This window comes from Aotus nancymaae, unplaced genomic scaffold (assembly GCF_030222135.1).
Source record: "Aotus nancymaae isolate 86718 unplaced genomic scaffold, 86718_ANA_hifiasm-v0.15.2.pri h1tg000089l, whole genome shotgun sequence".
NCBI lineage: Eukaryota > Metazoa > Chordata > Mammalia > Primates > Aotidae > Aotus > Aotus nancymaae.
This window is the reverse complement of record NW_026988504.1, coordinates 1,252,269-1,273,457: the sequence shown is the minus strand read 5'-3', so window position 1 is coordinate 1,273,457 and position 21,189 is coordinate 1,252,269. Positions and strand designations below refer to the sequence as shown.

Here is a 21,189-nt window from a genome sequence, read left to right as displayed (position 1 = left end):
TGCCAGGGACCCAGCAGAGCTGGGCTGGTGCGTGATTAAGACGGGAGCCGCGTGGTGTAAGAACAGAGCCTTTACTCATGCTTGGCAACAGCAAAGCAGGAAACGGGGGATGATGGCCCCTGTCCCATTTCTCCCGTGGAAGCCACCGGTGGGGGGGGAGGTGGGTGTGTAGGGATGGGTCGGTCAGGAGTATCTCAGTCCAGGGAGCCCCAAACAAAAGGCTCCTGCTGTTTATGGGCCCAGGCACAGTGGAGCGGGAGCAGGACCCAGAAAGGAGTCCTGAGCCATAAGTCAGAGCAGAGAAAAGCACGTCTGTGGCCCCAGTCAGGAGGCCTCCGAATGAGGCTTGGGGGCTGGGAGCAGAGCTTGGCCTGAGAGCTTGGCCTTCCTGGGCCTGAGTGCCCACTGCAATGCCTGGCCATGCACCCAGCCTGTGGCAGAGAGGGTGGCATCCCCCACAAACCCTGCCAGGCTAAGCCCTTGCAATGGCCGTGGTTGGACCAGGACCTCAGCCTGGAGCCTGCTCCTCAGCACCTGGCCGGCCTGGCACTCGCCTTTAGCAGTAAGCAGTGGAGCCCAGATGCCAGACTAGCCAGAGGGTCTGCCAGGCGCCTGCATCTCACTGGCGTGGCTGTGGCACCTGATGGAGCCCACTGAGGCCATGGGGGGGCTCCAGCTCCCCACAGCTGGGACGGAGCCCAGGCAGCTGTGGGTCAGGGTCATTGGTGTCACTGAGAGGCCGGGGCGCCCTGCTTCTGCCTGGGACACCAGTCCGTGTCTGGGTAGAGAAGGCAGTGGACAGACTTAAACCTGGGGAGGCAAGAAGTGCGGTCAGGGCTGTGGAGGGGCATGCTGATGCCAGCACCCCACGGGGCCGAGGGCCGCCCATACCACTGCCCACTCACCGTGTGGGGTCCTGCTGCAGGCTGAAGCCTCTGGCCACGTTCACCACGTTATGTGGGTTCTCAGGACCCCCATAGCTCAAGGTCACCTGGGAGGGGATGGTATGAGCAGAGTGTGGCCTGCTCTGGTCTTGGGCCACGCCTCTCCCTGGCCAGGAGCCCTGCTAAAGCTCCCTTGCCCATTCCTTTCTCCCCACGTCCTTGGGGAGGCCAGGCTTGGGAACAGCACTGAAGGGTGGCATGAGCTGAGCGGGGGACACCTCAGGCAGAGTCTGGGGGACGGGCGACCAAAGCTGACCCTCATTCCCTCTCTGATCCATGTGATGAGACCTGCTTGAGTCCTTGTCACCACAAGGACCACGCCCCCTGCCCTCTGCCTGACAGCACACCCACGCCCCAACTGTACGTGAGGACCCCACAAGGACCACGCCCCCTGCCCTCTGCCTGACAGCACACCCACGCCCCAACTGTACCTGAGGACCCCACAAGGACCACGCCCCCTGCCCTCTGCCCTCTCCCTGACAGCACACCCACGCCCCGACTGTGCCTGAGGACCCTGTCCAGCAGGCCAGGAGTCTGTCCAGGATCCACCCCCAGCCACATGCAAATCCCACCTGCTCGCTCAGCTGGGCATCAGGCCGGGCAGTGGGGCCCCTGTGGCAGAAGCACGTGGAGTGGCACCTGTACCTGCTGGAGCAGGGTTTCCGGTGGCAGCCTCTGCAGGTTCTCCAGGTGGGAGTGGAAGAGGGGGCTGTGCAGCAGGCGGGCGCCCAGGAGCCCCTCCACGATGTAGCCCACCGTGCAGTCATCTGGCAGCCGCACCTGCTCAGCCGTGCTCATGAAGCTGCCCAGGCTGGGGGGAGGCCGGTCAGCGCCTTTCAGGTCTCAGCCTCCGCCTCCCAGCCCGGGCAGCTGGACCCCTCACTCACCTGGCCCATGGACTCATCTTGAGGGCGAGGCCTCTGCTGAGACAGAACCCGGCCCCACCAGTAGCAAACCAGAACTTGACTGTGGTCACCTGGGGATGGGGTGCTGGTCAGAGCTGCTGAGACAGGGCTTCTCACCCCTAACTCTTCACAGGACTCCCCAGTCTTCTTTCTTAAGCTGCCCCTTAAGACATCCTACCCAGGTAACAGAAGCTTCCTGGGGCGGGAGGAGCTGGTGGCTTCTACAGGTCATTGATCAGTGGTCTCCAGACCCTCCCACCTGGCCCAGTCCCAGGCTCGCCGTCGGGGTCAGGTCGGGGGCCTGGCCTGCTCCTGAAACACCACGTGTAAACCACGTGGGTGGGTCAGCTTGGGCCCAGCCCTATGCCCTTCTCACCCAGCTTTCCATGCCCTCTGCTGTGCCTCCCGGGCTGGCGTCAGGGAAGGGGTCTGCCCCGGCACTCACAGTTCTGCCACCTTGGACCCTCTCCGTGGCCTCGATGGGGTGGTCCAGGCTGGGCCGCCCCAGGTAGACATCCTGGCTGGGTGAGAAGCTGGAAAGCAGGTGCAGGAGGCTCTTGGGGTTCACATAATTGTCATCATCTACGTGGCAGAACCACCTGTGGGTGGGGGAGTCCCGTGTGTGAGGGCCTGGCACAGGTGGACGGGAGGCCCCCCCGCTTCGTTCGGGCTCTGCAGGTCGGGCAGCGCCGCGTACTTTCGACCGGACTCGATGAACTTGTCGTACTCCACGGACATCTTGCAGCAGAGGGCCTGGCGGGTGCGAACAGCAGAGCAGTTGGTGTTGATGACGCGGCCGCCTGCGATTCGGAGACGGGAAGCAGGTGGAGGCTGGCACGGGGACTGGGGTAAGGCCTGTGCCCACCTGCCCCCTGGGCCAGGGCACAATCTGGCTATCTGACATGCCCGGACACCTTGCCTAGGTCCAACCACAACCCTAGCCCTCACGCGCTGACCCTGCTGGTGCCCCTGGGGCTGAAGCTGATGGCCATTCGCTGGGATATCTTGAGTGGAAAGAGGATGGACGCAGCTCACCCTGACGTGGACTGGACGGGCGGATTCCCTGCTGAGGCTTCTCCAGGGACCTGGCCGTAGCCCCACACCCTGGGAAGCGGCCGGTGTGAGGGGCTGGTGGGGAGCAGAGCTTGGCTGGCGGGGTGGGCCTCCGCAGGCTGTGTGACCTGGGCGGTGCCGTGCGTGGCCTCCCCGGACCTCCTGAACTCACAGCAGCGCAAGGGCCGCCGCTCCGGGGCGAGGAGGGAGCTGGAGGGGGGAGGTCCTGCGGGCGCCGGGGCTCGGGAGACACTCACCGCCCTGGAGCTGGAGCTGGAGCTCAGGGTCGTCTCCGTCGGTGAAGATGAACGTCTGGGGGAGAAACAATCTGTGAGACGTCGGGGGCGCTGCCCGGGCCGGGGAGCCTCCGGGCCTGGGCCGGGTCTAGACCCTGCGAGCCGGGGCGAGTGGACGTGGAGCTCGCCGTCGGGGTCGGGGTCCGGCGCACCTGCCGGCGGGCCCGGGAGATCCAGGTGCGCAGCAGCAACCGCAGGCGCGGCCCGTGGTTCTTCCGGGTGGTCTTGACCGCGATGAAGACGTCGTCGGGCCTCAGGCTGGGGGCGGCGGACGCGGGCGGGGGCGCGCGGGGCAGCGGCAGCGGCAGCAGAAGCAGTGCGGCCAGGGCCGCGGCCAGCGCGAGGCAGGCCCGGCACAACGCCCCGCGCGCGCGGCTCATGCGGCCGCCGGAAGCCCCGGCGCCGGGAGCGGAGGGCCTGGCCGGAGCCGCGGGCGGACTGCGGCCCCTTTAAGAGCCCGGCGGCTCCGCCCCGCCCCGCGCCCCGGAAGAAGAGGCCCCACTGCCCCGGAAGTGGACGGCACGCCGCGGCGGGGTGGGTGCAAGATGCCGCTGCCGGTTCAGGTGTTTAACTTACAGGTAACGAGCCAAGGCCGCGCCAGGCCTCCGTGCCCCCGCGCCCCTCGCCGCCGGGGCCGGGCCGAGGTAGAGCCGGGGAGCGGGGCCTGCGCCAGGAGTCGCCGGGCGCGCTTCGTGCCGGGCCTCGGCGGGCGGCGCGCGTCTCCGCCTCGGCTGCGCGCTCCGGTCGGGGGCCGCAGGCTGCGCCCGCCCCGCCTCCCTCCCAGCAGCTCCCGGGAGCGGGTCCCGGCCGCCCGACGCTAACGCCTTTTCTCCCTTCAGCAGCCAGCCAGCTCTGTGTCAGGGTCGGGGGGTGCAGAAAGTCAGGACAGAATGAGGGATAGCTCGGCCCCCAGCTCGGCCTCCTCGTCAGTGACAGATCTGTACTGCACCCCTCACAGCAGTAGGTCAGACCTCGTCCTGCCCGGCACGGCCGGGGACTTCAGCCTGAGCGCCAGCCTGTCGGCCTGTACGCTGCTCTACGAGGTACCTTCCAGGACAGGGACCCCCGAGCGAGGGAGGGGGGAGCAGGGCCCCGGCCGCCCTCGCTGTGGCCGGGCCCCTGCTGCTCTGCCGGCCGAGGACAGGGACGCCGTGCCAAGCGCAGGAGGGGAGGGCGCCCCGGTGGGCCCGGGGCCTGCGGAGGGAGCCGAGCTCGTGGTGCTTTTCCCCGCGGGTCCGGCGGGGTCTCGGCACGGCGGCTTTTCCAGCCTGCTTTGTTTTAAGCCAGTCCTGGCTCCTCTGTGTCTCCCAGCTGGGAGCCGTGGGGCTCCCTGAGATGACTCTTTCCCCCTTCTCCCGACCCGTGGCGTGACTCTCGGCCGGGTATTGCTGCTCCGCTGCTCAGGACAGATTCCGGGGCCGGCCCTCTTGCCTCGGGGTTGAGGTGGCATCCAGTTCTTTGTGGCTTGGAGGAAACTGCGTCAGGACGGTGGCTGGGAACGTGTAGGGGCCCTCGGGAGCCCCCGTGTCGTTGGCTGTCCCATGTCTGCTTTCTGGCTTTCAGAGATGAGCAGCTAGAATCAGGCGAGGGGTTTCTGCTTCTGAGCTTTGGAGTTTTGTGAGGAGACCCCTCTCTGATGTGGTGGCGCAGGAGCCTGGGTGGGAGTGAGGGTGGCTGGGAGGGCACACCTCGGGGACAGCAGCGGTGGGAGTGTGGTCTGATCAGCCTGAAAGACCTCCGGCCAAGCTGCTCAGAGAACAGTGCAGGTCTCTTGCCCTCCTGGGGTGGTCCCCAGAACGAGGTGCCAGGTGCCTGGCCCATGTTGCAGGGGGCCGTGGAGCCCATGCAGATCGACGTGGACCCCCAGGAAGACCCGCAGAATGCACCCGATGTCAACTACGTGGTGGAGAACCCCACCCTGGTACGGAGCCCAGTGCGGGACCTTGGGTGTCTCAGTTCTGCTGGGGGGTCCAGGGCAGACTCCCCTCCGCAGCCTGCACAGCAGGTAGACTGATCCTTCTCAGTGACCTATGTCGTGTCTTTTTCTGACCCCGAAACCATCAGAGTTTCTGATTGTCCACTCACATCAGGCTTGTGGCTCAGCTTCAGATGCTGCTCACAGAGGAGCCAGGGCCAATCTCCCCCCTGCTCAGCCCAGCGACCAGCAGTCACTAGTGGGCGTCCATCCCTGAAACTGGGTGCTGCCCCAGGCCCACCCAGCCATCTCTGCAGCACCTGGGACAGCAGTCAGTCTTGTACCCCTGTGCCCATGTGCCCGGTTCCTGTTGTGGGCCCAGGGCAGCATTCTGACTGGGAGAAAGTCGGGCTCCAGCTCCTGACCCTCAGGCCTGGGGCCAGGGTCCCACCTCACACACCCTGCCTGACCTGTCTGCGCCCACCCCCAGGATCTGGAGCAGTATGCGGCCAGCTACAGTGGCCTGATGCGTATCGAGCGGCTGCAGTTCATTGCTGATCACTGCCCCACGCTGCGGGCGGAGGCCCTGAAGATGGCCCTCTCCTTCGTGCAGAGAACCTTCAACGTGGACGTGTACGAGGAGATCCACCGCAAGCTCTCAGAGGCCGCCAGGTGGGGCCGGGGCTTGGCCAGAGAAAGCAGAGACCTCCAGGGGAGCAGGGCTCTGGGGCTGGGCCCCCTTCCTGTGCCCCTGCGATGGAAGTTGGGCGGGTGGACAGTGGAAGTGTCCTCTGTGGTGTGGCTTCTGTGTGTGCGCACATGGGGATTTGATTCTGAGGGGAGCTGTTGGAGACGGTGGCTCAGGGCACCCACCCCCCCGCTGGCTTCTCCACCTGGCTGTGGGCTCCTGCCATCAGCAGTTACTGCTGCGGCCCTGGTGCAGACTGGTCCCTGGAGATGGGGCTTGGGGCCAGTGGGAGGGGCCCACCTGCGTGTTGGTTAGGGCTGTGAGGGCAGCCTTAGGCTGGCGGCTTCCTTCTCTCCTCCATGGCGCCTGTGACCATCGCCATCCTGATGGCCAGGTCCTCTCTCAGGGAGCTGCAGAACGCACCTGACGCCATCCCTGAGAGTGGTGTGGAGCCCCCAACCCTGGACACGGCCTGGGTGGAGGCCACGCGGAAGAAGGCCCTGCTGAAGCTGGAGAAGCTAGACACGGACCTGAAGAACTACAAGGGCAACTCCATCAAGGAGAGCATCCGGCGCGGCCACGACGATCTGGGTGACCACTACCTGGACTGTGGGGACCTCAGCAACGCCCTCAAGTGCTACTCCCGGGCCCGGGACTACTGCACCAGCGCCAAGCACGTCATCAATATGTGCCTCAACGTCATCAAGGTCGGCCCGCCTCAGCGGGTGGGCAGGGGCAGCGCGGCGGGGTCATCAGGGCACCCAGGCTTACTTGGCCCCACCCCCGCCCACCAGGTCAGCGTCTACTTGCAGAATTGGTCTCACGTGCTGAGCTACGTCAGCAAGGCCGAGTCCACCCCGGAGATTGCCGAGGTACAGGCTGCCGCCTCAGAGACCTCGCCCCAGGATTCCTGACCGCTGCCGGCCCCTCCTGTCCTCTCCCCACCACCTTACTCTCCCCCAGTGAATCTGCCTTCTGGTCTCAGTCTGGGGGCTGGGCATCAAGCTCCAGGAAATGGGCCTCACGCATGTGGCTTCCCCCTACAGCAGCGAGGAGAGCGTGACAGCCAGACCCAGGCCATCCTCACCAAGCTCAAGTGTGCCGCAGGTAAGGGCCTGGGTTGTGCCCAGCTGGCCCCACGTTCCCGTGTTGCTGAGTCCTCCCAGCCCAGGGCAGTAGCTGGTCCCTACCTCAGCCGGGGAAGCTATCCCTGGCAGGACGCAGGATGTTGTAGGGCACGTGCGCGGGTGCAGGTGGTGCCTAGTCTGCCCCAGGTAAGCCAGGGGTGACATGTTGTCAGGGTCTGGCCGCTGTCACTGTGGGCCTGGGGCAGGTCTGCATCCCGAGCTGCTCTGAGCCCGGTGTCCTCTGCAGCCATGCTGGCAGCCTGAGGCTTCCCTGCACGCCTAGCTTCAGGGAGCCTGCTGGGCACTGGTGAGGCTGTTTCCATCTAGGACTAGAGCATCTGTCCCCAGTGCCGAGGAACAACTCCCGGGCAGGAGAGGCCAGTGAGCCGCTCACGGTCGCCTTCCTCCTGGTCTCAAGGCATTAGCGGCTTCCCTGAGGCTCTGGGTCTCATCCCCTTCTTCCCCCGCCCCACTCCCCCTCCACTAGGCTTGGCGGAGCTGGCCGCAAGGAAGTACAAGCAGGCTGCCAAGTGCTTCCTGCTGGCTTCCTTTGATCACTGTGACTTCCCTGAGGTAAGGGACCCTCTTGGGGACTTGGGAGACTGAGCATGGGCTCATGGGTTGGACTGCTTTTGTGGGAGGGTGGGTTCTCTCACACTGGCGTCTTAGGCATTCTCTGAATGGGTGATGGGGAAGGGGTGGGCAGGGGTGGCCTGGCCCTTCTCTGCCTGTGATGCTGGGTCTCTGCTTCTCAGCTGCTGTCCCCCAGCAATGTGGCCGTCTATGGTGGCCTGTGTGCCTTGGCTACCTTTGACCGGCAGGAGCTGCAGCGCAATGTCATCTCCAGCAGGTGGGCGCCCTGGCCCCGCAGTCCTCGTCCCTCTCCGCAGGCCACTTCTTTGGCCTCGCACATCCTGGCCCCCTGGCCCCACCATCTTCCCAGCTGTTTGTCTGGGGACTGGTGTCCCACCGGCGACTTGGAGGGCAGGGGCAGGCAGAGGACTGAGATCTGAGGGTCTGCCTTGGCAGCTCCTTCAAGTTGTTCTTGGAGCTGGAGCCGCAGGTTCGAGACATCATCTTCAAATTCTATGAGTCCAAGTACGCCTCGTGCCTCAAGATGCTGGACGAGATGAAGGTGGGGCCCGGCCTGGGTGGGGGCGAGACGGGGTCCCGCTTGGCCTCCTGTCCCGGTTCTGACCAGCCCCTTCCCCAGGACAACCTGCTCCTGGACATGTATCTGGCCCCCCACGTCAGGACCTTGTACACCCAGATTCGCAACCGTGCCCTCATCCAGGTAAGCGTGGGGGTCAGGCTGGCACACAGCGGGCGGCTGGGCGGGTGTGTAGGGCACCGTGGAGCTGGCTTCCCTCTGCCCTGCAGTATTTCAGCCCCTATGTGTCGGCTGACATGCACCGGATGGCGGCGGCCTTCAACACCACGGTGGCCGCCCTGGAGGACGAGCTGACACAGCTAATCCTGGAGGGGCTGATCAGTGCCCGCGTGGACTCCCACAGCAAGGTGGCCGTGGGCTGCGGGGCGGTGGGGGTGGCTGTGGGGGAGCCTGAGCCCCACTGAGCCTGTGTCTGTGCAGATCCTGTACGCCCGGGACGTGGATCAGCGCAGCACCACCTTTGAGAAGTCTCTGCTGATGGGCAAGGAGTTCCAGCGCCGTGCCAAGGCCATGATGCTGCGGGCAGCCGTGCTCCGCAACCAGATCCATGTCAAGGTGGGCAGGCGTCAGAGTGGGTGGGCAGGTGCGGGGTGTGGCACGTGGGGCCTGTTGGCATAGCTGCTCCTCGTCTCCTCGGCAGTCCCCACCCAGAGAAGGGAGCCAGGGGGAGCTGACTCCAGCCAACAGCCAGTCCCGGATGAGCACCAACATGTGAGGGGCGGCGCTTGGTCTCCAGGACATCTGCAGCCTGCCCTCACCCCATGGACCTGCTCACTTCCAGGCGGCTCAGTGCTGCCTTCAGCCCAGCTGCGGGCCTGGCCACTGGGTGCTCCCCAGCCTGCGTGCCCTTGCTGGGGCTGGGGAGGCAGGCGGCTGCTAGTTGTGGCCCTTCCTGGAAAGAGAGGCCTAGAGGGCTCAATCCCATGGGTTTCTGTCCCCAGGGAACAGACTGTGTGGCACCCAGGCCCAGTGGCACCACTTCCCAGACCCCTCCTGTTCCCGCCTTGGTTAGACAAGTGGGCAGTATCCATTAAAAAGCAGACTGAGCGTTGCCCTCGGCTGTTCCTTCCTGCTGTGCAGGCTCTGGTCACCCCGGGTGGCCTTGGGTTGCTGAAGGCTGGCTCCCTGGGGCTCAGCTTGGAGGCAGGGGTCCCTTGGGCTCAACAGCCCCCAGCATTGGCCACTGTTGCCCCACAGGCTGTGCTTCCAAGGCTGGTGACATCAGGAAGCTCCCGGAGCTCTGGCCAGAGAGCCTATGGGGGAGGTGGGGTCAGGCCCCAAGTCAGTCCCCACGTTCCTCTGCACAGATGCACGTGCGCTGCCTTCATTTAGATGCATCTTGTTCAGAAGCCCCCGCCGGCCCCAGCAACACCTGCCCTGGCTCTTGCCTCCCTGGGTCTGGGGGGCGGCGCTCACAGGCTATGGCTCTGGCGTCTTTGAAATGATTTATTGTTGGCTTTTGCACACGTGTGCTGAGGACGGGGCAGGTCCAGCTCCCCACGGCAGCATTCCAGGCCCCCAGAGCGGGCCGAGGGGGACGGGGCGCGTCTTTCCACGTTAAGTAAGGGGAGATTCCCTGAGTAAAAGACGTTTCCTTAAAAGTAGGACGTGTTCAGGCTCCAGGAGCAGTCCTGGGGGTGGGGGTTCTAGGCCTTCAGGCCAGAGCACTACTCATGACTTCTGAGAAGCCACCTGGTGTGCTGGGCGTGGCCGTCTGAGGCTCCTGCAGCTCAGGCTGGGTCCCTTTCCAGGCCAGAGACTTCTCCAATTTGGTTTTAAAAAGCAATCCGTGACCTGGCAGAGAGTGAGAAGGGGAGTCGGGGGTCAAGAGGCAGAGGGGTCTGCCTGCTCACTGGGGGCGGGTGGCAGGCAGCCTCACCTGGGCAGTCCGCGGTCTCTCTGGAGGCTCGCTTCTTGCAGCAGCCACGGCACAGGCTGAACACACATCTGTTGCCCTGGGCACAGGAGAGCTGGGGAGCCTGTGGCCAGCATGGCTCCCGGGGACAGGTAGCCAGCAGGGGAGTAGCCCGCCAGGGAAGCCTCCAGCAGATCCCCACAGCCTGGATGCAGCCCTGGGACCCCCTCACCCTAACCCACCCAGACTCATTCCCACTCCAGGCCTGGACAGGGGGCTGGCTGGAAGCAAAGGGCCCTCCTGAGGCACCCATGCCACCTTGGGCCACACTACAAACGCAGCTGGGCGGGCACCAGACCTGCCACCCCAAGCAGCGCAGGGACCACCTTGCCCACCCCCTAGAGGTGAAGCCTTGGCGGCATGCAGCTGGAACACACTCACCTTTGGGTTTCCACACTGGTCACACTTTGCATATTTTGCTGGGAAAAGAAAAGGGTGCTGGTGAGTCAGAGCTGGGTGGCCTAGCTACGGGGGCTGCCCCATCACCTGCATGGAGCCTGCTGACAGCATCCATGCCAGCTGTGGCCAGCCAGGCCAGGAGGCTCTGGGAGGGCAGAGGATGCAGGCTGGCCACGTCTGCTTTTCCCTCAGCAAGGGATGGGTGAGGGGATGTGGGGGGACCATCCTACAGGAAATGGATAGGAAGCGGGTGGGCTGGGGGACCCTGGCAGGATGAGCAGCCTTGTCTGTCCCACTCCCAGGCAGGGACAAGGGGAGGGGTGTTCCCACCCACAGGGTCCAAAGGGGGTTCCATGCCCTTCAGTGCCAGGTCTCCCAAGCAAAAGGGCCAAGGATCAAGAACTCAGCCCAAAGCCCCGTTTCCTGCCTCTCCCAGCTGCCTCATGCAGTGGCCCCGGGGGACAGTCAGGGATTGCTGGCACCAGGCGATGTGGCAGCTGCTTGTGGACTGGCCAGCCCCCTGGCGGTTACGTGGGAAGGTTGCAGGGCTATCAGTGGTCTCCCCTGCAGCTTGTAAAGCTGTCAGAGAAATCTGGGAGGCTGCCACCTGCTGAGGGTCCAGACGGGTTGGCCCAGGATGTAGGGGGCACCAGGATTCTCAGGGGAGACAGCACCGGGCTGAGGCCTTGCCGCTGGTGGACATGAGGAGAGGGGTGAGCACCTTCACCCTGTCTCACCCAGCCTGCCCTGCTGCCACCTCTGGCCCAGCAACAAGACCCATGCACACACTCCTGCGTACCCCTGCTGCCCTCTCAGTGGCTGCTCAGCGTGAGGCAGGGCAGGGACAGCTGCAGCGACCCAAGGCCCTGACCTGCCGACGAGCCCCTCAGTGGCCACCTGGGTGGCACCTGGCTGAGAGGCTTGTCCCACAGCCTCGTCTGATTCACTGAGCCACGTCCCACGTGTGGCCTGCATAGGTTCCCGCACTCAGACCCCAAGTCTGGCTGACCACTCCAAGCCCCCAGGCATCTGCTTCCAGCTCTGGGCCTTGAGCCTCACTGACCACAAGTCTGGGTTCCTGGTACTGGCAACGGGAGAGACGAGGAGGATAGAGGCTGTCGTCTTGGGCCCAGCAGCACTTACGCTTCAGAGAGGGGTCGAAGGTCTTGTGGGGGTTCCTCAGCTGCTTCTTCTGTTTGTTCTTGGACAGGACTTCCGTGCCACATTCCTCCTCCTCCAGGGCCCGCTTGCTGCGCGCACCTGCCTTCTCCTTGCTCCCCGCCCTGGGCCTGCGGGGAGGGCAGCGGGCAGATCCCAAGGACACCATGAGGGGCCCAGGAGCCACAGCCATGTGGGTCGGACCCCAAATGAGGACCCAGGGTGAGGAGAGGCCAGGTGGCTGTGGCGAGTGCGGTCGCTGAGGAGCGTGGGCAGCGTGCAGCCCTCAGGAGTGGCTGCTAGGGAGGCTGGGCCCCCTGGGATGGAGTTTGCAGCTCAAGCAGGCCAAGGTCTGAGCCACCAGGTCCAGGCAGGGCTGTGGCCACAGATGGGCCTCACCTCTGAGAACCCAGTGGAAGCTGGGGTCAACCTCTTGACCCACAGACAAATCTACGAGGATCAGAGGAGCTCAGAGAAGTATCTTAAAAGATTTGAGGCAGAGCGTGGTGGGCCAATGCGGGTGGATCACGAGGTCAAGTGATCAAGACCATCCTGGCCGATATGGTGAAACCCCCCATCTCTACTAAAAATACAAAGATTAGCTGGGTGTGGTGATAGATGCCTGTAGTCCCAGCTGCTTGGGAGGCTGAGGTGGGAGAATCACTAGAACCTGGGAGATGGAGGTTGCAGTGAGCCAAAATTGCACCACTGCACTCCAGCCTGGGTGACAGAGTGAGACTCTGTCTCAAAAAAAAAAAAAAAAAAATTTAAAATCCAAGTGTCCACTGAGGGAGGCTGAACCACCAGCACCCTCCACCAAGGATGCCGAGGGGCACACGGAAGGTGCATGCTGCTGGGATCCGAGGCCCCCCTCCTCCTTTCCCTCTGGGGTGGGAGCTGACCCTGATGGCTGAGGACAAGCGGGGCAGGTGCACTCACCCCGGCCGGACGTAGGGCTGGCAGATCCAGTGGAAGGGCAAGTCGCTGGCGGGCTTCGCTCCCTCCTGCCTGGATATCTCCTCCTGCAAAAGCCCAAGGCCCTGGTCACGGCCCCAGCGCCTCCCCCACGATAAGGCCGGGCTCCCACCAGTCCCAGCACGTGCCTGACACCGCATCTTCAGCTCCTGGCTCACAGCGGCAATGCCCTCCAGGGTCTTCACCTTGGCCAGCTCCTCTCGCAGCTGCTGATGCACCTGCAGCCTGAGACAGAGGCCCTGTCACGCGGGGTGGGCTCCCTGCTCCACCACCAGGCTGCAGGCTGAGTGCCGGGCACACTCCTGCCCAACTCCACTCCTGTGACCCCAGCCCCTCAAGACCTGAGTTAGCAGCAAGTTATTTTGACAAAACTTGCAGAAATACCTCAGACGGGCTCTGAAGATCTCTGCCTGGGCAACCCCCCAACGTGGCTTCTGCCATAGGGATGACTCACGTGTGGTGCCACAGCTTGAAGAGGTGGGCCCGGACGTAGGACAGCGGGCAGGGGTGCTCCCGCACGATGTCCAGGTATTCCTCGGCCAGCTCCCACACGGCAGGGCTCCGGCCCTCAAACAGGGCGGGGTTGTGCAGGTTGCCCTCTGTGGGAGGAGAATGGAGAGGGAAGCCTTGTGGGCTGCTCCAGGTGGATGGTAGAGGAAAGCCTAGAGCACCCGGGACACTCCCCTGTGCCACCTCACACCAGGGACAAGGCCAGCTCAGGCCCAGGAGAGCAGACTGGGACCGAAGAGCACTGTGGGGAGGGCAGTAGGCGGTGGGAGGCGCCGACCTGGGCGGTGGCATCGGGGTACAGGCACAGGCCCCAGGTTTGTCTGGGGCTCTGCTGACCTGCACTCACCTGCACTCATGACGCCCTGTACACCCGTGTCCTGGATGCAGCGCTCCACATCCTGTAGGCTCTGGATGTTCCCGTTGGCAAACACAGGGATGGCCACAGCTTTCCTGTTGGCAGAGAAACACCTGTCCCTCCACCCACCCGGGACAGCGCCCAGGCCCCAGACAGCCCCCCAGACTCTATCCTGGCAGGTAGCTTCTGCTCCCACAGCGATGCTGCCCCCAGCCTCAGCCCCAGCCCCCTTGGTGGTCACAGGTGTCAGGTGTGCCGAGCACCCTGAGGTGTGGAGCTGGGACCCCCACCAAAGCCCCAAGGACCGAGGGCTGCATCACCCACTGCTCTCGTCCATGTCCACTCACCGCACGGCCTTGATGTGCTCCCAGGACGCTGCACCCGACAGGGGCCCCTTCTGCTCCTTGGTGCGCCCATGCACGGTCAGCAACTAGGACAGACCAGTGGTCGTCTGACCCCTCCAAGACCCTCCGCCCCTCCTCTGCCTGCCCTGCTCCTCTAAGCCCCCTCTGAGCCTCCTCTGCCCCTCCAAGACCACCCCACCCCAGCCCCATCTGCCTCTCCAAGCCTCCTCCACCCCTCCAAGCCCGCTCTGAGCCTCCTCTGCCCCCTCCAAGACCCTCTGCCCCTGAGCCCCCGAGCCCCCTCCACCCTTCGTTCCTCTGAGCCCCGTGTCCAATTCCAGGGACTTTCCCTCAGCATCTCAGTTCCTGAAGCAGGGCTGAGGAATGGCCATCCAGGTCCTGCCCAAGGTCTCTGCACTCCAAGGGAGCCCCAGGCTGCATGTGCTGCCCAGACCCACACAACAGCCAGGCTGGGAAGTGGCAGCGTCCCCACTGCCCTAAGCCAAAGGTGTGGGAGAGACTGGCTCCAGGTTGATTCCAGGCTGGTGGGGCACTGGGCCCACAGTCCCTGGGCAAGCCTCATCCCCGGGTGACAGAGGTCGCTGTCTGCCTCCAGGTGAGTGTCTTGAGGGGCATCCCTGGGGACAGCAGCCCATCCAGGCCTGCACCAGGACAGGCTCAGTGTGCAGGGAACACAGGCAGGGGAGCAACTCTGCTGACAGCCAGGTGGCCCCTTCCTGACCCTCTCGGAGACTGGAAGCTGACCATCCCAAAAGGAGGCCCTGCCGGCCTCTAGGATGCTAGGAACGTGGTGAAGACCCCGATATTACTCTCCACAGGGACAAAACCCCGGAGCCAGGAAAGCAGTTTCTGCTGCAGAGGCCTGGGCTGGAGGTGGTGGCACTCAGAGCCAGTGGGGACAGGCCAGTCAGGAGAGCCACTGCCCCTATGAGGCCAACGGTGCACAGTGTCTGAGTGTCCACAGGAAGAGCCTCAGCTGTGTCTTCTGTGTAAAGGCCCAGCCGAGGCCCACACACCCACGCGAGCCCAGGGCTCACCTGGCAGCCGGCCTTCTCCAGCATCTGGGCGTACCTCACGGTCTTGTCAATCTCTGGGAAGACACGGATTTTGCACGTGACAGGAACAGAGAGTTTCTCGTGGGCCAGCAAAACTGGGGAGAAGAGAGGCAGCTTCTGAGGGGGCCATGGTGTTCCCAGAGCCCAGGGCCCCACAGACAGCAAAGCCAGCAGCTTTGCCGGGAGGCCGAGAGGCAGCCCAGGCCACCATCTGAGCATCACCCTCGGGTTGCTGGGCAGGCTCCCTCCGCCATTCCCCCAGCCCTCCCAGGTTCAAACAAGTAGGGCCAAGGCCGGCTCTGTCTCCCAGGACATCTGAGGTTGGGCCTGAGCAAGGACTCTGCCCTGGCTCCTACTGCCTGGTGTTAAGGGGCAAGTGACACAGGACGGGCAACTTCACGGCCACCTCCTTCCAGCAGAGAGCCTGCTGTGGGCAAGAACCCCCAGGGTGCTGCCGGGAGCCCCTGCCAACACCTGTCCTCTCCTGAGCCCCACCAAGTGGACAGTGCCCATGTGTCCCTCTCAAGGGCCTCGGGGCTCCTCGCCGCCCACGCAGCCAACTCACTCATTCTTTGGAGCAGGTCCCACTCATCCTGCAGGAAGGCGCCATAGTGACCTGCAAAGAACAAGCATGGCCTGGCTGACACCTGTGTTCAGGCCGGTGGGGCTGAGGGCTTGCACCCCCCTCCTCTGTCCACCAGGCCAGGAGCTGCCCCGCAAGTCCCCAGAACCAGCAGTGTCTCTAGTTGGGGCAGTGGAACAGTCAGAGTCTAGTGGTTTGTTGGCATCAGACTCGGGCTCTATTTGCCCAGCTGCATAAGCTCAGAAGGTGCTGAATGGAACCCCCGCCCCACAGTCTGGGACCAAGCAACACCTCCTCAGGGGCCCAGTGAGGTAGACAGGCTGGACCCCATGCACAGCAGTGCAAGGGGGTGAGGGGACCCCTGGCAGCAATCATGTTTATGCAGAAGGAGCTCCCTGAGGGAAGTGAGAGCCAGCAGGGCTCCGAGCACAGCCCCGGGGGCCCGAGGACAGCACAGAGGACGACTGGCTCCAGCCTATGCCAGAGGCAGGGCCCGCCGTCCTCCAAGCTCACCACACCTGGGGCTGCCCCGAGCTGGCTCTGGCTCCTGCCCCCAGAGCCCCCATGCTCCACGTGTAGCTCACCTCTCTTGGCTATCATCTGTGGGCAGCCCAGGTTCAGGTCGACGGCGTCACAGTAATCCTGAGCCAGGAGAGCCGCCTGAACAAACACCTCCGGGTCATTGGCGCAGAACTGCAGAAGATGAAGGAGTCAGCCATGAGCCCAGCCAGGCGCCGGTCCCTTGCTGCCCAGCCCTACGAGAGGTCCGGTGTGACCCCATGAGAGTGTGGACCCAGGTTCACTGCAGGAGAGTGCCCTGTCCTGCCGAGGCTTACAATATGACCGAGCCGGAGGAGTGGTGAAACCACCCAGATTTACGGATTTTCTTCTGAACTGTGGCAGAAGCCACAATCACTGACTTCTGAAGAGCAGAGGCATCTCTACTGGTTCTGAAGAGGGAGTGTGAGTGTGAGAGGCAGCAATCACGGGGTGCCAGGAGGGCTGCCTGAGCCAGCTCCTAGGAATGGGGCTGGACTCTGGGAAGTGCACCTGCAGTCCTGGCTCGGCCACAGGAATCACTGCTGTGGCTGCGTGGACTCTCCGCGCCTGGCGCCACCTTCTCCCTCTCCTCCTGGAATTGGGAAGCTGTCTCTGGAAAGGCTGAGAGTGATGTCCCGCCATAGAGGGAAGGGTTCCTCCCCAGGCATTCCAGGGGCTGAGACCCAACACTGTCACAGCCACTGCCCCTCCTGCGCACCTGCACGATGAGGGGCCGGTCCTCGGGGCACACCTCGCAGTACAGGTTCTCTTTCCGGTAGTTGGCGTCGCGGACGAAGACCTGGGCGTGCAGCATGGGCGTGTAGCAGAGCTGTGCCCCGTGGCGCCGGCTCAGCAGCCTCCAGGCCAGCTCGCTCTGGTCCACCATGGGGGCCACCACGTGGCGGGCCCCCCGAAGGGTGTGACTCCAGAACTCGAAGCCCTGCAGCTTTGGCATCGTCTCCAGGCTGGGGGAAAGGAGCAGACCCAGGGCTCAGCCAGGCCCAACGACAGGCGTAAGACTCAGAGGCAGCGGTCACTCTTCTAAGGCTGCTCTGCTACCACCGTTGGGTCACACGCAGGGGGCGCTGAAGGTGGGGGTCGCTGCAGGCCGGAGAAAGACCACTCCAGAGCCGCCACCTCCCAGCGGACCTCGAGGGAGCAGCTGGGCCCCTAGGCCTTGACCCTCCCTGGGGAGGGGGGCTGATGTCGGCCTGGCAGGAATGCCGAGAGGGGAAGAAACCGCTACGCCAGCGTCCCCGCGGGCCTGGCCCTGAGCAGACCGCCCTGCGCTGAAGTCAGGACCCTGGCAGGGCCACGCCGCGGCCGGGCCCTGCACGGACCCCCGGGCCCCTTCCCGGGAGAATCGGCCCCGCGCCCGGCCAGGCGGCCCGGCTGGCCCGAAACGCCACAGGGCGCCCCTCGAGAGCCTGGGCCCGAGCCACGCGGCGCGCAGCGTCCGCGACGTGAACCGACGGGAGCCCCCGCGTCCTCACAGCTCGAGTGCCCCGCCGGGTCCGTCGCGCGCCTTTGGCTCCGGGGGCGCCGGCCTCCTGTGTCCCGGGCCCGCCCCGCTCCGGCCTCGCCGACGCCCGGGGCCCCTGCCGCGCTCGGGCCTCCGGGAACGCCAGCACCGCGCCGGGGCCGCAGCCGGGCCGCAGCCGGGCCCAGGGCTCCCCGCCGCCACCGGAAGGTGCCGCGTCCTGCGCGGTCCGGGCGGCCCACGGTACACCGGGAAACGCGTCCCCCGGAAACCGCGCCCGGCTCCGAGGGGCCCGGCGACAGAGAGCCCGCGGCGCGGGGTCTGAGGTCAGAGGCCGAGGTCGGCACCGTGCCCGGCAGGCCGCGGCCGGAGGGGTCGGGACTCGCCGGGACTCACCGACTGCTCGCTGGAAACGGGGCGCCGGCCGTGCGGAAATCGGGCTTCGCTGAGGTGCGCCTAAGGCCCGGACCGCTGGTAGACCGTGGGCGCTGAGGCCCAGCGCCGCCTGGCGCCTGAGTTCCAAGTCCGGGCCTCATCGGGTTCTCGCCTAAAGCGGCCCCGAGCCCTGCCGCGAACCCGCGCACCCGCGCACACGCGCACCTGCCGCCTCGGACAGCCGCTCCGTGGCGGAAAACCAACCCCAGGGGCCTTGCCCGCCCTGGGTCTCCGCAGCCGCCAGACTTCCATCGACTTTCCTTCGCCCCCTCGTCCCTCCTTGGGTTATTTTGAGCTGTGGGGACCCACTCGGAACCCCAGAGTGGATGTGAAGGTTATTTTAAACCGAAGGCATTTGAGACCTAACAGATGCAAAAATAGGCTTTGTCAGAGCTTTCCACATCTGAGAGCGAAGTCAGAAATTCAACCGGGAGACTCGGTACATATGACATGTGAAAGGGAAGTATCTGGGGCCCCCAAAATCACTAAAAACTCAGGCTGGAAACTGCTTAGGGCAAACCTGCCTCCCATCCGATTCACAGTCACCTCTCTGCTCACTGAGACAGATGTATCTGATTGCCTCCCTTGAAAAGGCTATCAGAAGGCTGGGCTTGGTGGCCCACATTGAGGCCAAGAGTTCTAGCCCAGCCTGGCCAACACGGTGAAACGCCGTCTCTACTAAAAACATAAAATTAGCCGGGCGTGGTGGCGCGAGCCTGTAGTCTCAGCTACTCCCGAGTAGCTGGAACTACAGGCATGTACCACCACACCCGGCTAATTTTTGTATTTTTAGTAGAGACGGGTTTTCACCATGTTGGCCAGGATGGTCTCTATCTGTTGACCTTGCAATCCACCTGCCTCGGCCTCCCAAAGCGCTGGGATTATAGGTGTGAGCCACCGCGCCGGCCCTGGTTCAGGGTTTTTAAGCACCATATCGAACCAGGAATTGTAAAGGGCCAAAGATTTATACGATCTAAAGAGAAACCGAGTATTCGAACCAGTAATTGGCCACTAAGCTGCACTGACCCAGGGGTGAGCCTTAGGAAGCCAGACTTAAATGTTACAGAATGTTTTTTTAAATTTAGCAAATACCTCTGTAGCCACAGCCTGCAGGGGAAAGTTACCCTACAGAATTCATCTGACCAAGTCACTAAGCACCACCACCACCATCACCCAGGGGGGTGCGGAAAGGATTAGAATTCAGAGTTTCTATTCTACAATGCATTATCTAAAATAATATCAATTAGAAAATTATGAGACATACAAAGAAACAAGAATATGGCTGGGCACGGTGGCTCATGCCTGAAATCACAGCTCCTTGGGAGGCTGAGGTGGGCGATCACTTGAGGTCAGGAGTTTGAGACCAGCATGGCCAACATGATGAAAACCCCATCTCTAGTAAAAATACTAAAATTAGCCGGGCATGATGGTGGGCACCTGTAATCCCAGCTACTTGGGAGACTGAGGCAGGAGAATCACTTAAACCCAGGAGTGAGTGAGCCAAGATCATACCACTGAACTCCAGCCTGGAGGACAGAGCAAGACACTGTCACAAAAAAAAAAAAAAAGAAAGAAAGAAAAGAATACATAGGGCATGCCCATAAAACAAAGTGATTCTTAACAACTGTCCCTGGCCAGGCGCAGTGGCTCACACCTGTAATCTCAGCACTTTGGGAGGCCAAGGCAGGTAGATCATTTGAGGCCAGGAGTTCAAGACTAGCCTGGCCAACATGGTGAAGCCCCATCTCTACCAAAACATATGAAAAATTAGCCAGTGTGGTGGCACATGCCTGTACTCCCAGCTACTTGGGAGGCTGAGGCAGGAGAATCACTTGAACCCGGGAGGCAGAGGTTGCGGTGAGGCAAGATTGCACCACTGCACTCCAGCCTGGGCGACAGAGCAAGATTTTGTCTCAAAAAAAAAAAAAAAAACTGTCCATAAGAGGGCAAGATATTGGACACAGCCCACTTCAAAGCAGCTTATGAATATGCCTAAAGAACTAACATATGGGTGGCTCATGCCTGTAATCCCAGCACTCTGGGAGGCCGAGGCAGGAGGATCACCAGCCTGGCCAACATGGTGAAACCCCATCTCTACTAAAAATACAAACATTAGCTGGACATGGTGGTGGGCGCCTGTAATCCCAGCTATTTCAGGAGGCTGAAGCAAGAGAATCGCTTGAAACCGTGAGGTGGAGGTTGCAGTGAGCGGCGATTGTGCCATTGCACTCCAGCCTGGGTAACAGAGTGAGATTCATCTCAATAGAACTAATGATAATCAAAAAATAAATGAAAGAACACTAATAAAGGAAATTATTTAAAAAACAGTATATATTTTTCTTTTGGCCAACTTAAATTTTAAATTGTTATTATTATTATTTTGAGACGGAGTCTCTCTCCGTCCCCCAGCCTGGAGTGCAATGGTGTGCTCTCTGCTCTCCGCAACCTCCGCCTCCTGGGTTCAAGCAATTCTCCTGCCTCAGCCTCCCAGGTAGCTGGGATTACAGGTATGCACCACCACGCCTGGCTAATTTTTGTATTTTTAAGTAGAAATCAGGTTTCACCATGTTGGGCAGGCTGGTCTCGAACCCCTGACCTTGTGATCCACCCACCTCAGCCTCCCAAAGTGCTGGGATTACAGGCGTGAGCCACCTCGCCGGCTTTTTTTTTTTTTAAAGATGGAGTCTTACTATATTGCCCAGGCTGGTCTCAAACTCCTGGGCTCAAGTGATCCTCCTGCTTTCCTGCTTTCAGCCTCTCAAGTAGCTGGGACTACAGGCAGATGTCACTGTGCTTGACCCAGCCTCTTATCCAATTAAAAGATGGCTGTATAACACAATAATTATAAAACCATACTATAATGTATAACATATAAAAATATACCTTATGATGTGTAACTTCTAACTATAAAAAGGTTGTAACATATAAAGACATATAATTATATGAAAAAAATACAGTGAAAAGGAAGGAAGAGGGAATGAAATTACATTGGAACCAAGTTTCTGTGTTTTACTGGAATTAAATAAGTATTCATCTGAAAAAGATTGTGATAAATTAGAATGCTTGTTAAAATCCCCAGAGCAATCGTAAGAAAATAAATACATTTTATATATATAGAAGAAATTAAAATGGTACGCTGGAAAATATTCATTTAACACAACAAAGGCAATGATGGAGGAACAGAGGAATTAAAAAACACAAAACACATAACTTTTGTAAAAATACAGAAATTAGCCGGGCATAGGGCTGAGCACGGTGGCTCATGCCTGTAATCCTAGCACGTTGGGAGGCGGAGGTGAGTGGATCATTTGAGGTCAGGA

At 62.2% G+C, this 21,189-nt stretch overlaps 3 protein-coding genes across 24 annotated transcripts; 1 reads left to right on the top strand and 2 right to left on the bottom strand.

Annotated features, from left to right (window-relative positions):
- Positions 1-54: 54 nt before the first annotated feature.
- RFNG (RFNG O-fucosylpeptide 3-beta-N-acetylglucosaminyltransferase) lies at positions 55-3,578 on the bottom strand. 4 transcript variants are annotated; one of them, XM_064369480.1, is made up of 8 exons: positions 3,351-3,578; positions 3,160-3,214; positions 2,547-2,649; positions 2,295-2,448; positions 1,832-1,920; positions 1,590-1,755; positions 906-991; positions 55-810 (listed from the first exon to the last, which is right to left on the bottom strand). In XM_064369480.1, exons 1-8 carry the CDS (start codon positions 3,576-3,578, stop codon positions 729-731), a joined length of 963 nt encoding a protein of 320 aa, XP_064225550.1. In that variant the 3' UTR covers positions 55-728. The 4 variants fall into 4 exon arrangements, with proteins under 4 accessions (XP_064225550.1, XP_012308113.1, XP_012308110.1 ...); XM_012452690.3 differs by lacking the exons at positions 3,160-3,214; positions 3,351-3,578 and adding an exon at positions 2,885-2,984; XM_064369481.1 differs by lacking the exon at positions 55-810 and having other exon boundaries at positions 909-991; positions 1,517-1,755.
- A 131-nt stretch (positions 3,579-3,709) lies between these two features.
- GPS1 (G protein pathway suppressor 1) lies at positions 3,710-9,151 on the top strand. 16 transcript variants are annotated; one of them, XM_064369479.1, is made up of 14 exons: positions 3,710-3,776; positions 4,157-4,241; positions 5,027-5,119; positions 5,604-5,785; positions 6,208-6,508; positions 6,596-6,673; positions 6,851-6,908; positions 7,416-7,501; positions 7,684-7,778; positions 7,958-8,063; positions 8,142-8,222; positions 8,309-8,446; positions 8,520-8,654; positions 8,740-9,151. In XM_064369479.1, exons 3-14 carry the CDS (start codon positions 5,042-5,044, stop codon positions 8,812-8,814), a joined length of 1,413 nt encoding a protein of 470 aa, XP_064225549.1. In that variant the 5' UTR covers positions 3,710-3,776; positions 4,157-4,241; positions 5,027-5,041; the 3' UTR covers positions 8,815-9,151. The 16 variants fall into 16 exon arrangements, with proteins under 16 accessions (XP_064225549.1, XP_021522057.1, XP_064225548.1 ...); XM_021666382.2 differs by having other exon boundaries at positions 6,848-6,908; XM_064369478.1 differs by having other exon boundaries at positions 6,196-6,508.
- A 376-nt stretch (positions 9,152-9,527) lies between these two features.
- DUS1L (dihydrouridine synthase 1 like) lies at positions 9,528-17,217 on the bottom strand. Of its 4 annotated transcripts, none has more exons than XM_012452683.2 (14): positions 16,673-17,213; positions 16,465-16,575; positions 15,999-16,107; positions 15,397-15,447; positions 14,814-14,926; positions 13,759-13,841; positions 13,403-13,506; positions 13,001-13,145; positions 12,675-12,771; positions 12,511-12,593; positions 11,557-11,702; positions 10,396-10,433; positions 9,979-10,054; positions 9,528-9,893 (listed from the first exon to the last, which is right to left on the bottom strand). In XM_012452683.2, exons 1-14 carry the CDS (start codon positions 16,907-16,909, stop codon positions 9,754-9,756), a joined length of 1,533 nt encoding a protein of 510 aa, XP_012308106.1. In that variant the 5' UTR covers positions 16,910-17,213; the 3' UTR covers positions 9,528-9,753. The 4 variants fall into 4 exon arrangements, with proteins under 4 accessions (XP_012308106.1, XP_012308108.1, XP_012308109.1 ...); XM_012452686.2 differs by having other exon boundaries at positions 9,780-9,893; positions 9,979-10,046; positions 16,673-17,215; XM_012452685.3 differs by lacking the exon at positions 16,465-16,575 and having other exon boundaries at positions 16,673-17,212.
- Positions 17,218-21,189: the final 3,972 nt, after the last annotated feature.

Coding starts and splice junctions, on each gene's coding strand:
- DUS1L (XM_012452683.2), bottom strand. CDS start 16,909: ATGCCAAAGCTGCAGGGCTTCGAGTTCTGGAGTCACACCCTTCGGGGG. Junction 16,108..16,464: donor TGGCCGAGCCAGGACTGCAG/GTGCACTTCCCA, acceptor CATCTTCTGCAG/TTCTGCGCCAATGACCCGGA. Junction 13,146..13,402: donor ACAGGGCGTCATGAGTGCAG/GTGAGTGCAGGT, acceptor CTCCTCCCACAG/AGGGCAACCTGCACAACCCC.
- RFNG (XM_064369480.1), bottom strand. CDS start 3,578: ATGAGCCGCGCGCGCGGGGCGTTGTGCCGGGCCTGCCTCGCGCTGGCC. Junction 3,215..3,350: donor TCTCCCGGGCCCGCCGGCAG/GTGCGCCGGACC, acceptor TTTCTCCCCCAG/ACGTTCATCTTCACCGACGG. Junction 992..1,589: donor CGGAAACCCTGCTCCAGCAG/GTACAGGTGCCA, acceptor ATCCCCTCCCAG/GTGACCTTGAGCTATGGGGG.
- GPS1 (XM_012452677.3), top strand. CDS start 4,835: ATGTGGTGGCGCAGGAGCCTGGGTGGGAGTGAGGGTGGCTGGGAGGGC. Junction 6,509..6,595: donor TGTGCCTCAACGTCATCAAG/GTCGGCCCGCCT, acceptor CCCGCCCACCAG/GTCAGCGTCTACTTGCAGAA. Junction 6,909..7,415: donor CAAGCTCAAGTGTGCCGCAG/GTAAGGGCCTGG, acceptor CCCCTCCACTAG/GCTTGGCGGAGCTGGCCGCA.